Source organism: Lingula anatina, chromosome 2, assembly GCF_051362555.1.
Source record: "Lingula anatina isolate TDL-2025a chromosome 2, LinAna3.0, whole genome shotgun sequence".
Taxonomy (NCBI): domain Eukaryota; kingdom Metazoa; phylum Brachiopoda; class Lingulata; order Lingulida; family Lingulidae; genus Lingula; species Lingula anatina.
Window position 1 is genome coordinate 27,364,698 of NC_141768.1, and position 13,918 is coordinate 27,378,615.

General features: G+C 34.7%; 2 protein-coding genes across 7 annotated transcripts in view; one reads left to right on the forward strand and one right to left on the reverse strand.

Annotated features, from left to right (window-relative positions):
- Positions 1–11,209, forward strand: part of LOC106179610 (MAGUK p55 subfamily member 7) — a 29,264-nt gene extending 18,055 nt beyond the window's left edge. For all 5 annotated transcript variants that reach the window (XM_087007044.1, XM_087007046.1, XM_087007045.1 and 2 more), the window contains 9 exons: positions 224–298; positions 808–1,004; positions 1,427–1,584; positions 1,996–2,082; positions 2,226–2,306; positions 2,691–2,784; positions 3,408–3,516; positions 6,926–7,069; positions 7,457–11,209. In XM_087007044.1, coding sequence (XP_086863170.1) covers positions 224–298; positions 808–1,004; positions 1,427–1,584; positions 1,996–2,082; positions 2,226–2,306; positions 2,691–2,784; positions 3,408–3,516; positions 6,926–7,069; positions 7,457–7,633 — 1,122 coding nt within the window. In that variant the 3' untranslated portion in view covers positions 7,634–11,209. The remainder of the gene's footprint in view (positions 1–223; positions 299–807; positions 1,005–1,426; positions 1,585–1,995; positions 2,083–2,225; positions 2,307–2,690; positions 2,785–3,407; positions 3,517–6,925; positions 7,070–7,456) is intronic.
- Positions 4,069–11,281, reverse strand: LOC106179611 (uncharacterized). Of its 2 annotated transcripts, XM_087007047.1 has the most exons (4): positions 11,247–11,281; positions 5,678–5,925; positions 5,206–5,314; positions 4,069–4,946 (listed from the first exon to the last, which is right to left on the reverse strand). In XM_087007047.1, the coding sequence occupies exons 2-4, from the start codon at positions 5,681–5,683 to the stop codon at positions 4,366–4,368; spliced, it is 696 nt and encodes a 231-aa protein (XP_086863173.1). In that variant the 5' UTR covers positions 5,684–5,925; positions 11,247–11,281; the 3' UTR covers positions 4,069–4,365. The 2 variants fall into 2 exon arrangements, with proteins under 2 accessions (XP_086863173.1, XP_013418782.2); XM_013563328.3 differs by lacking the exon at positions 11,247–11,281 and having other exon boundaries at positions 5,678–6,685.
- Positions 11,282–13,918: the final 2,637 nt, after the last annotated feature.

Sequence of the window (13,918 nt, forward strand, 5' to 3'; positions counted from 1 at the left end):
ATCTAAAAAATACATTTCTCATACATTCCCCTGATGATTCCACAATCTGATGCAATTCGAATGCTTTGACAAAGATAAATGCAATAGTTGTTTGCAGAGAGCCTAGCAGTTCTAAAAATGAGTATTGAGAAGCGAGGGACTTCATCACTTTCATTTTTTGATGAAGTGATTGTTTGAGAGAAATGCAGATATTCTCAGTGATTTACAACTTTGTGATTTTCAGGCAGCTGCGCAGGGTCCCATTACTCTTAAACTTGTGCCCAGCAATGTGGATAGTAAAATATACAGAGAAAGCAGGGCAAGTTGTTCTTTTTCATTGACGTCTGCCCTTGTTTGTGTAATTGTTGTATCACAATATACCATACCCCCTAGAAGTTGACTTTGTGATATTGCACTAATTTTGAAGCAGCAGGATTTCAATGACTATCATTTTAAAGACAAGATCTTGTATATCCTATAAAACACTATAATGCAAATATGTGTGCATTAAAAAGTGAGGCAGAATTGAAAACCTGAATCTTTGAATGTAACTCAGTCTGTGCAATTTACATATATTTCTACAATGTACATCTCACAACTCTTTTTGTAACATTCATCATCAACAGCCAAACGAATGTCTAAGAATCGAAGATAGAATACATTTACATTCATGACAACTGCTTTGGCTGCTCCTATATTTTGTATGTCCACTTAAAGTTAAATGTCCACTCACAATACACTAAGTTAAAGCCATGGGAATATCTTGGGCATATTCAGTTCTATTTACAATCCGCAGCGATTAACATCCATTTTCTTTTGCTTCCTCAGGTTCGAATGCGAGCTCACTTCAACTATGACCCCTTCAAGGACACCCTTATTCCCTGTCGAGAAGCGGGACTGCCCTTTAAGAAGGGGGACATCCTGCACATAGTGGACCAGACTGACCTGAACTGGTGGCAGGCCAGGAGGGAGGGGGACAAGAATATGAGGGCGGGGCTCATACCTGGGAAACAGTTACAGGAAAGGTGGGAGATTTATAAGTTTTTAAAAAAAGTGAAGTCTGGTTCTTATGTATTTCTCTGTACTATTTCTCAGTGTGGTTTACAGTACATCACAACAGGGCCAGTTTTTTTTTTTTCTGCAGACTGGCTGAAGGTATTCTGTCATCACAGGGGAGGATACAGTAATAATAAAATATGCAAATGATAGTGTCACTTTTTGACGTTTGTTTCATAACACACTGTTTTGATTAACCTTACAGTATGATGGTTAACTATGTTGGTTCTAAAATTGACAGCTAGCTTTATCATTTTAAGTAAACAGGTAACATTAGACAGCCTATTAGTATTTCACATACTTGAGTATGCATTTACTACAAAACCTGAATGGTACTGCTCAAGTCATGCAGTCGAGTATTCAAATCTAAATGTGGTCTTCCATGTTTCAGAAAAGAGGCCATGAGACGGACAGTTGGCACATTAGATGGTGGATTGTACAGAGAGAGAGAAAACAAGGGCATCAGGAGTTCAACAATGAATGGCTCTTTGGATGGTAGGAAAGCAAGGAAAACCAAGAAAATTATGTACCAGTCTGAGAATAGCTCTGGTAAGAAATGTAGAATTGCAGTTTCATCACAAAATATTTTTTTCGTGGTTGAAAGTTTTCAGGATTATGCCTGATTTCCAGATTTTTAGTCTTCATTTTGATCGTTCTTTTTCATATGGCCTAAATGACATGAATTTTACAATATGACATAATTTTTACAATCTTCACCCATGCTTTTTCTGCACTGCAGAATGAAAAACAAAATCTTGCAAGAAGGCCAATTTTTATATCAAAGCTTGCATGCAAAGAAAAAAATTCTTTAATAAAGACTTATTATGGAAATATGCATCAGCAGTATGGGTTTAAATTGGAAATATGAAATTTTATCAGCTGCTTTATAAGTTATTTCCAGATTTTGACAATGCTGAAAATATATGTGGAATTTTGAAACTGTAGATGATTTATTTCCAGATTTTGACAATGCTGAAATTATCACCTATGAAGAAGTTGAAAAATATTATCCAGAATCTGGCAGATACAGACCAATTGTACTCATTGGTGAGTTTGGATTTGGATGTTTCATTACTTATGGTATTTTGGTATTTGTAAATTAAACTGAATTCAGCAGAGAAAAATAAAATAAGCTTGTGTTGATTAGTACGTATTATTTTAAATGTAATGTTTTTATTATGCTGTTTCAGGGCCTCCTGGTGCTGGGAGGAATGAATTGAAAAGACGTCTTATAACTTCCAACCCAGAACATTTCTCAGCCACAATACCACGTGAGTCGACTTTATTACATGATGCAAAGCATTGCTTTCATCAAAAAGACACTGTACTTCAGGTTCTTCATATATATTTAGTCTGCAAACTCACAGAGGACTACATGGAATATGTAATAATGATGTCTGGGGTAGCACTAGCAATTTTTTTCGCTTAGCCATATCACCACATTTTTGTCAATTTGTTATCAAAATGGTTATAATTTGGCTAAAACATGTCAAATCAAGCCCTTTTTCTTTAGCCAATTGAAGTCAATTTTAGCATTTGGCTAAATTGGCAAGTGTTAGCGCTACCCCAGGATGTCATTTATAAGTTTTGTATGCATACCAAAGAATGGTTTCATTTGATATTAGAATAAGGGTTCCTATTTGTATGTGTTATAGACACTTCTCGTCCCAAGAAAACATCCGAAGTGGATGGTAAGGAGTATTATTTTGTCTCCAGAACAGAAATGGATAGGAGAATAGCAGAAAGAAGGTTTGTGTGGCATAAATGAAGTTTATTTAGTCTTTTATCTTTGAAGTATATTCAGTATTGTCTTCACTGCCTTACAAGCTATATAATAATAGTTTTTAATGAAGTATCTTAGCTTGACAAATGCCAGCTAGCTCATGTATAACGTTGTCTGGACAAGTGCATATTTAAACCCCATTCCCAGAGATTAGATCGATCTACTTTAGATCAACCTAACTTCCTGGGGGTTCTCGCTAGATAGCTGTCAGCCGAGTGGGCACGAAAGTTAATTACCCCCTTACAGCTTGTAGTAGGTGGGACGGACATTTAAGCTAGTGAGACTCCCCACGGGGATAGATCGATCTAAATATCTGGGAATACACCCTTAGAAAATCAAAATTATACCATCAATACTAAATATAAAACACATGTATTATATTTTTTCAGTAATAGAAAGATTCTGAAGCAATGTTTGTTACACAATCTTCTTTTTATGAAATTTACTCTGATCAGGCATCATTTAGCTCTTAACTACCGGTACTTCATTATGAGGTTGTGTTTACAAACGGTCCAAAGTGGACCAGTTGTGAACACAGCTTTTTTTTCTCACTCATATCATAAATGCTGATTATGTTTTGTTTTCTCAGATTTGTTGAGTATGGAGAATACAAGGGCAACCTGTATGGTACTAGTATAGAGAGTATAACCAGTGCTCTCAATGCAGGAAAGGTCTGTGTACTCACACCACACCCACAGGTAAGCTGAAAGAAATAGATACTGTATTTATGTATATGGAATTGCATGTGCTTGGGAATTAGATTACTGTGTGTGTGTGTGTGTGTGTGTGTGTGTGTGTGTGTGTGTCAAAAAAATTCACATTTTTATTGGTCTGCCAATTCAATTTTTTATTTATGATACTTTGATTTAATTAAATAATCTGGATCTCTTTACTTTCTTAAGTGATAATATATGCTAATAGTTGTGCACAATTTATGCATCTATAGCCAAAGGATGTTCACAAATAAAGTAGTGAAATTATTCAAGTAATTTTAATTATAACTAGCTTTTGAGAGGTCCTTGATACGTGAACACACTCAAATTTTATTTTAGAAAAAAAAATGCAGTTGACTATTTTAGTATTAGCTTCTTTCTCTCTCTCTCTCTCTCTCTCTCTCTCACACACACACACACACACACACACACATACGCACACACACACTGTGATTTAGGTGGTAGAAATAAGTTGTAACAGAGCATTTACATGTTGAGGTTATGTGAGTTGTAAACATGTAAACATAAAATTCAAGAGAATGTGCAAATTTTTTTATTTAACTCAACAACAATAACATCAATAACATAAATATCCTAAGACTGAAGGCATGACGCCTCATACTTGGTGATCTGTAGGTTCAATTATTTCAGAGGCAGGTTTATGTTCAGAGTAACCTGTCACTGTCATGAAGATGATTTAGAATAAAATTGAAAAATTTTCTTTCCCAAAATGCACAGTTACTAGTACATTGTCCAGTAAATGTTTTAGATACATTTTGACTTCCATCATTGACATTATCATTTACATATTTTATTCAAAGTTTATGCTGTTGCTTACTTTGAAATCAGCGATTTGACCTTCAGTTTTAATTTTGAAATGCCTTGTTTCAGCAAAGATGCTTTCAGTTTTCTAAGAGCAAGTTTTTGCAGCAAATGAAAGTCATCTTCATTTGCATCTAGGGCATCCATGTGATAGATGCCTGCTGCTGATTCTTTAGAAGATTCTTTATGAAAATTGACTGCAACACCAAAATTTTCCAACATTCTCTCATAATCAACTCCTTCATCTTTGGATCCAAAGAGCCAGATGAATTTTGCCTGGACTGCAGAAAAACCTTTCAATTTTCGTTTGTGTTTTCCTTTGATCTGCTGTTGTCTGGTAAGCTGTAAACCAGCGCCCTCTAGAGTGGGTTCTGGTTGGACAAGGGGCTGGACCTCTGCTGGACTGGTAGCAGTTTGCCACGTTTTCTGATTGAAAGGTGTGGTTCCCATCGGTGGCAGGGGAGATGTAGAAGAGGATGGAATAGGCATATCAGGCAAAGAGAAATCAAGCCTGTCCTTCAATGTGGTTGCATCGTCTAAGTTTCCATCATTTGTGCTGTAGGGATTTGTTGAAGTGCTAGTACTGGTAGGATCTGTAATTAAAATCCAGTAAATAAACTCAGATAAGATCAAAGAATTTGAACTCTCATCAGGTAGTATTTCTAAGATTTCCTTTGTGGTTCCATACTGTGGAAAGTATGCTGATAATGCGAGATTGAGTCGAGGAAATAATAGCCCTACTTTTTATCATTGTGTAGACTTTGATGGAGCTTAAGATAATGATAGTTGATGTGGAAAATACCGTTATTATTAAAGCCTGTAATTTACATGTAGAAGAGATATGAAGAGTACCTGTGGTATATTTTGAATCAGGATAAGAATTGATGACAAAAGTGGTGGCTGGATCTACCAAAGTCACCCTCGTGGAACAGAGTGCAATAATCACCCAGCATTTTGTAGCCTGAATGAATAAAAACAATAGACGAAAAAGAAGTTTATTTTAATAACAATAATGGAAATCACTTATTTCTATTTGAATAGAATTGTCTCAGTCAGTTGTTCATTGTAATTCTCCTTTGTATGTGCATAAAAAATAACTCATTATCTATTAGGTAACATAGCAAAAAAAAAATGAATTTGTAATGAAAAGGTTTTCAGCTTATTATAACCAATAAAAAATGTTGAAATTAATAATTAATAAGTGTAGATTAGCTCTCATGAAACACATAACACTGGGCCATGATAACACTGAGAAAAGAAAACGTGCTTAGTTTCCTATCAGACCATATATATTCAATTTACAATGCATGGCTTCTCCACTTACCTGCATTATGGATCTCTGACTGCACCCTCAGCAGTAGAACTATACTGAGTGTAATGTGCACTAGCTTTGACAGTTATATTGAATATCCCTCAGCAGTAGAGACTCCTTTCAAGTACAGGGCATTCTGTCGCTACCTTTAACTGTCTTTTGGATATATACAGGAGGTTAAAAGAGACGATTAATTACGAGATGAGTGGTCCTGATAACCCCTCAGTCTGTTTCATGCTCTCTGACTCTCAAATGACTACCTAGGCGAGAGCAATTTTACCACTGAAATTAGGACCATTATTTCTGGCCAGAAAAATGAGCCATGTTGTCAGAAATATTTTTTTGTGATAATTAGGATTTCAGCTCTTATTAAATGGCAATATGCATGGGCTGATTGTGGAATTTTTTTTTCAAAAAAGCAATTAATACATTACATGCTAAATGTACATCATAAGATAAATTATCCAGTTATGTGACACTCCATTTAAGATATCTTAGATTAAAATGAAAGGTGAGAGATGTAATCTTCTTACAGTCATTTCAAAGCAATTTATTTTAATAACTTCATCAATAATAAGTTCACATTTCTTGAACAGAATTTAGAAGAAAAAAGGTCAGGTTAATGAGGGAAAGATATGGTATTGATTTTTCACTAGGATGTCATTTCAACAGTAAAATGAGTTTGATAATCAGTAGCTAGATGTCAAAGTATTGAAAGATTTGGGACGGATGAGCATCTTTAAGAATAGAATAACCATCAGGGCTTTTATTATGACATTTTTATATGCCCCAGTATTGCATTTAGCATCAAAGTTACATAAAAGAAAATAGATTTTCACTATTAGTCTGTCATTCAACGCTAACTGGTAATGGTTTACTTATATAATATGTTGTGCGTACAGATGGAATAAAGGGAAACATAATGGCTTTCCATTGTCATGAAGATCAAAGGAAATAAAAAAAAAGTAATATCTAATAAACCATGGACGTCAAGGTAGCCCATGTTGTTTTAAGGCTGGAGAAACTCAACTTTATGGGGGTGAGTGGGGGGGGGGGCTGGCGTCAGCTGTTGGGAGTAGTGCCGTCTAAGTGTTGCGCCGGGCGTGTTGGTTTCAGAGAGATGTGCTGACGCCAATCCCTGACATGGTACCCAGAGAAGAAATACACCAAATGATTTGGCAAATACTTCAGCATGTTATCCCTCTTTTTCTAAACATGAAAAAATAATCTTTGAATTAATTAAGAAATTTATTTTTCTAGGCACTGAAAATGCTGAGAAGTGCAGAGTTAAAGCCCTACGTGATCTTTATCAAGCCTCCTTCCATTGAGAGGCTTCGAGACACGAGACTGGTCCCTACCACCAAGGGCAATACAGATAATGGAATGATACAGAAGACATTTTCAGTGAGGGGTTGTTTTTTTTTTCACCTTTGATGTTGCGAGGGAGAAATTGCTTCATTTATGTTGGCTTTCGATATACACTAGTTCAAATTACTAAATTGCTGTTGGAGTACTTAAGTGGTTTAACCTTTCATGTCGTTAGGAAAATGACAGTTGTATTGGATTTCATAACATTTTTTCATTACTTCTGAATCTAATTGAATTATTAAACAGAACTGGTATTTAATACTTTCGTATTCTCAGTTGCCTTTATCATTGAAAGTATTTTGATTATTCTAGATACTCTATACACCATTCTTTCATAGTTTCCAAGTTTAGGAGGGAAAAAAGTCTTGTAAGACTGCTGAAGAATTTAAGTTCATTTGCTTGTAGCATATTTATCTATTCCAGGATGAAGAACTCCATGAAATGATTCTAAATGCATCCAAGATTGAAGAAAATTACAGTCACTTCTTTGATAAAACAATAGTCAATGATGAACTTACTACAGTGTTCACTGAACTTTGTGCTGCTGTGTACAGAATTGAGCATGAACCGCAGTGGGTGCCCATCTCATGGGTACGGTGACATGACAGAACATGAACCCCAGCGGGTGCCCATTTCATGGATACAGTGACATGACAGGACATGAACCCCAGTGGGTGCCCATCTCTGGGTACAGTGACATGAAAGAACATCAACCACAGTGGGTTCCCATCTCTGGGTACGGTGACATGAAAGAACATGAACCACAGTGGGTGCCCATTTCATGGGTACAGAGGCATGACAGGACATGAACCCCGGTGGGTGCCCATCGGATGGGTTTAATGCCATGACATAATGTGAACCCCAGTGGTCTGTTTTAAGGTTTTAGGAAAGCGTTTATAATACATTGACATAGTAAATGAAAATCTATTTAATCATACAGAAAATGCATGAACTAATGGTCTGTAGTATTAAATGGGCCTTAACTGGGATACAGTCAGATGAGAATGTTGTAAAAAAACCAAACTGCCTGAAACTGTGTTCATTATGCTAAATACTTTATCTTTGATCAATTTTGATAATCTAGATGCAATAGTCTAAGAAAAAAAAAAGAGAATGCTTATTTTTAATGACAAGGACTGCAATATATTGGATGAGGAGATTGTGACAATCTGTTGGTTAGAAGATGTTATATTTGTATTGGTCTTCCATCCCTTGCCTGGTTTTAAGTCTGGTTCACGTTCACATTTGCCCTTTTTGAACTGTTTAATTTCTTAACATGATACTGTTTGTAGAAAAGGGCTTAGGGTTGATTGAAGGATAATAATCTTGCACATGATGTACAATACATATAGTTTCTATCAAATGCCATCTTCAGAAAAATCAAACACCTTTTTCATAAAAGTTGCACGTGGTTTGTCCCTTGTTAAAATTAGTCATTGGTTTGATTTTTATTAAATGACATCTGCATACATACAATAATTCATTCCCATTACCTGGGTGTTGATTCATTCAGCAGTTTAATCCTTGGATGTGCCATTGAATACTCTTGAGAGATTTTTTATAGTAGGGCAGCAAAGTGCAATATATTTGATAGAAGCTTGTTGACAACAATCCATCAATTTAATTCCTTCTCTACAGCTATGCAAATTATATGTAGCCAACACATTGATATTCACTCCTCTTTTTTTTTTCATGGTTACTTTGAAATTGCTCAATTTATTTGAAATTTCTTAACCTTTAATAGACTATAACCTTGTTATAATTTTAAATTTCCTTATTTGTTAAAAGCTGTACAATCGCCTTATTCTTCAAATGTGCCAGTAAAGCATGACGTGAAATTGATTAAATTGAATTTTTAATTGGGACATTTGATATTGACACAATTTATCTTTTCTTTTCAATTGAAAGATTTTTGTCATATAGATCTTACATGAGGGGAAGTATGTTTATTTTTCTTTTTTATGTACAGACACAGATGTGTCTGTACATATTGCCATCACCTGCGTCTGTCGTCGCCGTCGCCGTCGCCGTCGCCGATCATGTCGCCGTGCACTTCCAGCGTTAACACCATAAGTGGAAGACAGTTTTACTTTTTGGCTTTATATTTACAGAGCTGATGAATATTCATAAAACGCAGGTCAAGTTCGAAAATCAGCATGATCAGGCCATTATTGTAGAATTTATGCTGTTTTTTCACTTTTCAGCATATATGCAACACTGTTAACACATTTCAAGGAAAACCCATAAACCTGTTGTCATGAAACTCACAGGAGTAATCAATCTTACTAAAACGCAGGTCAAGTTCAAAAATCAGCATAATCGGACCATTATTTTATAAGTTATGCTGTTTTTTCACATTTCCTCAGATTCAATTCTTAGGCATGTTAACAGTCTCATTATTTAATTAATAAGATATGTAAAAGTGTTTGTTTGACATTTCCTGCATCTTTACAACATTGTTAGTTGATTACGTAAAAATGATGGTAAACTTGTAATCATGTATTGTGTAATAAGGTGTCAAAAATGGAAATAAACTCATATCATTGCAGTTTGTAAGATTCAATCATTCACTGTGTTCAGAAACTCAGAATGGAGGAAATTGGACATTTGGCACTGTTGTATTGATATTTTTCACATCTCATCAATTTTCTTAGTTGATCATATAAAAATGGCAGTAAACTGTTAATTTTGTTTTATGTTAAAAAAGTGTTAAAAATGGAAATAAACCCATTTCAGAATAGTGCTGTCTTGTTTCACATTTCCTCAGATTCAATTTTTAAGCATGTTAACAGTTTCATTTTTTAATTAATAAGATAAGTAAAAGTGTTTGTTTGACATTTCCTGCATCTTTACAACATTGTTAGTTGATTTTGTAAAAATGATGGTAAACTTGTTATCATGTATTGTGTAATAAAGTTTCAAAAATGGAAATAAACTCATATCATTGCAGTTTGTAAGATTCAATCATCCACTACGTTTAGAAACTCAGAATGGAGGAAATTGGACATTTGACACAGTTCTACTGATATTTTTCACATCTCATCAATTTTCTTAGTTGATCATACAAAAATGGCAGTAAACTGCTAATTTTGTTTTATGTTAAGAAAAGTGTTAAAAATAGGAAAAAAAACCTTTCAGAACAGTGCTGTCTTGTTTACATTTTGGCATTTTCAAGTTGTGACTTTGAAGTTCCATGGGCCTGAAGACCTTTGCCAGTCACATTTTCTGAATATCCATAATACTAATATTTTATTTTATTTTATTAAAAAATGATGGTCATTATGCTGTTAAACGTTATGTAATATTGCATCAAAATTTGGAAAAAAATATTTTGGCACTGCTCCCATGATGACCATATAAGAAAAATCATGTCATTTTCTGTTCTCAATCTTAGAGGAAAGTAACAGGGGACTAAAATACAGCTTCAGTAGGCAATGCAGTCTGTTTGGTAATTCTTTCTGCTAGTTAAACAGTTTTTTTTTTTTTTTTTGTGAAAATTTAATTTTTCACATATTGGCATTTTCAAGGTGTGACTTTGAAGTTCCTTGGGCTTGAAGACCCATGCTAGTCACATTTTCTGAAAATCCATGATACGTATATTTTATTATTAAAAATTGACGGTCATTATGCTGTTAATCATTATGTAATATTGCATCAGAATAGAAGAAAACACAATTTTGGGTGCTGCTGCCATGATGACCATTATGGGAAAACCATGTTACTGATGATTGCCAAACGTTCAAAAAAGAAATACAGGACTAAAATGCAGCCTGAGTTGGAAAAGCAGTCTAATTGGCTTCTTTTTCTGGAAGTTATACATTTTCAAAGTGTGAACTTGAACTGCCATGGGCCTGAAGCCTTATGCTTGTTACACATTTTACTTACATTGATATTACCTGTTGAGCATAATTAAAATTTGATGTTGAATTTGCAGTTTGACATAATGTACTTTTGCATCAGAATTGACAGTAGCCTATTTTGTGCATAGTTATTTCCTGCTTTTTGTCTGTACATTTGACAGCTTTGCTGCCTTGTTTAAGTTAGCCAAATGACCTTTTGCCACATAAGGTATACACCCAAGTATTACATTTCCTTTTACATATGCTATTATTGTTAACTTTACTAAATAGAATGGATATCACAATCATACAAAATAAATTATATTTTTTTAGTATGTGCCAGTTGTTATTGTTGTATATAGATCTCTACTTACCAGACAATGTCATTCAGTAATATACCCAGAATAAAGTATCTGAAAATATACATCACTCAATTAGCTGATTTACATACAGTGCTGAGGGTCCACGACTCTCTACCGTACAAAAGAAAAGACCAATGCATACAAAACATCTGAGAAGTGTGATTTTGGCACCATTGAGATTTTTTATCTTTAAATGTTGTGAGCATTTGATTGAAGCTAGTCTGAACCATTCCTATGCATAAAAAAAATTGAGCCAAGGGACTGAATTAGATCTAAGGATCACAGTAGAGCCATAACAAGTACAGGAACCGAAAATTGTAGTCATTTCTCTGCTAATTGTCGAATTGTATGTTATCCCAGTATCACTCACCAAATGGCCTTCTGCTCAAAAGCACTTGTATAAAATATACGTTTATGAACCTATACTGCCTGTACAGACACATATATTTTTTTATATTCACAGTAAATGATTTAAACTTTACATTAATCATGCAGTCTTACAAAAAATAATGATCATCCTGTGAAAAAAGGGCCCATCATTATTTAGTTGGCATATATCATATACATACCTAGGGTATGTTATATACAGGGGTCCGCCATATAGATAAACGTCCCAATAAAATATTCGTTCCGATAGATACGTCTCTATACATACACGTCTCAATAGATTTACGTCTCGTTAAATTTACGTTCCGATAGATCCACCAACAGTTTCCTATAAACCGACGTATCTTTAGATCCAGGTACCGCTAGATCCATCTATCTGACATCGTAATTAATCGGCTAAAATGCCGATATAAACTTGAGATACAGGTATGAGGCTTTCGAGAGATAGTCTGGATGCGAGTACTGACCCACTCAGTGAGATATGACTTAATTACAACCTGATATTTATTTATTTATATATTTATTAGGTGTTCAAACAAGATATAGGCCTACATGTACGTTCGCGTCTACACGTCTTTACTATCGTTTACTATCATTTACTCCATTCCGCAATGTACGCACGTAACTTCATCAATGTAAACTACTTGGACATAAAAACGACACAAATTCGTTATTATGTCCAAGATGTAAGTAACTTCTATATATATACAGTCGATTTTTGCCTGCAAACATTGGGTATGTTTGTCAACCATACAGTAATGGTTTCTATCAAGTAGGCCTATACAAGACAGTTATCAGGCAGAATCATTCATGAAATGCCCAAATAAATCATACACAGTATAAGAAGAGTTTACTTGTAAAACTCTTAACATTATTTCATCAACTTTTGCCGAGTTCTTAATTGACGGGTGTGTGTGTGTGTGTGTGTGTGTGTATGTGTGTGTGTGTGTTTTCTTGGATTAATCGCTATGAAAAAATATATAATCTTAGGTTCCTGTCAGAAGCCTTCGTAGTCAAAACTAAATGAATGTAACATGAGAATAACAAAACATCTAGTGAAATCATAAATTTCTGTCAGATAATGCATTAGTAGGCCTAATGTAAATTACCCGAGTATTGCGTAAAAACGATCTATAGTAGAATAATAAATTGCTGAAAGGATTAATATGTGTACTCTCGTTTTAAACAGTGCATTTTATCAAGGAGTTGTTATAACTCCTTGATTTTATGTACTGAGTAGTATACCAACCATTTTGAGCAATAGTGTACCTGTAATGGATCTATCGGTATTTGGATCTAAAAGTATGCGGATTTTAAGGGGCGTGGGTTTATGAGGACGTCGTATCTCTAGGAACGCAAATTTATAGGACGGTGGTAAAAAATCGGATCTATCGGTATTTAAATCTAAAAAGACGTTTTTTCAGTTTTCCCTTTATGTATCTATCGGTAACGGGAGTATAGGGACGTGTAATATTTTGGGACTAAATTTTATCCGTACGTATGACCGTGGCGATATAATGATCACTGAAGCCTGTCCATGTAGCCAAGCTTCAGTGAAGATCGAGGGCAACCTCGAGCCGCTACCCAAAAATGTCTCGCTTCACTCGACATTTCTGCGTAGCGTCTCTCGGAAAACTCGGATTTAACCTAGATGTAGTCTAGAATTTCACGACTACATCTAGGTTAAATCAGTCGAGGTCTCTTAAATACTGAAAGCCAAAAGACAGTGTGATCATGTGACCTTCTTGGCATCAAGAGAATAGTGACGTTGTTTGCGTTATATACCTACCAGTAGACAAATTTAAAATCTCTCACACTTTTAGAAAAATTAGCATAAACTTTTCACGTTTAACAATTATTATCTATCATTTTATGACACTAAGTCATATCAAATGGGTATGGTTTGAAAACGGGAATTAGTATACATTTAAGCCACACGTGCATACAAATTATTTGTAAATCTATAACTTTTTAACGAGGGTTGTGTTATTTACCTTTTGTTTTTAAGCTGTTCATTCTTCCTCTTTATCAGATATATCGGTAAAAGTCAAATGTATTCCCCCTTTGAACTTGTAATTACATGTAGCACATGAATGCTCTGAAAACCAGCACATGTACTGAGTATATTCCAAAACCGCCTCGTAGTAAAAAATGTCACCAAAACGTAGAATTATTACTCCTGTGGACTTGAAATAAACATCTATTTGATTTGGACTATATTCCGTAACCGCCTCGTCGTCAGAAATAACAATAAAAAAACTAGAATTATTACTCCCGTGAACTTGTAATAAACATCC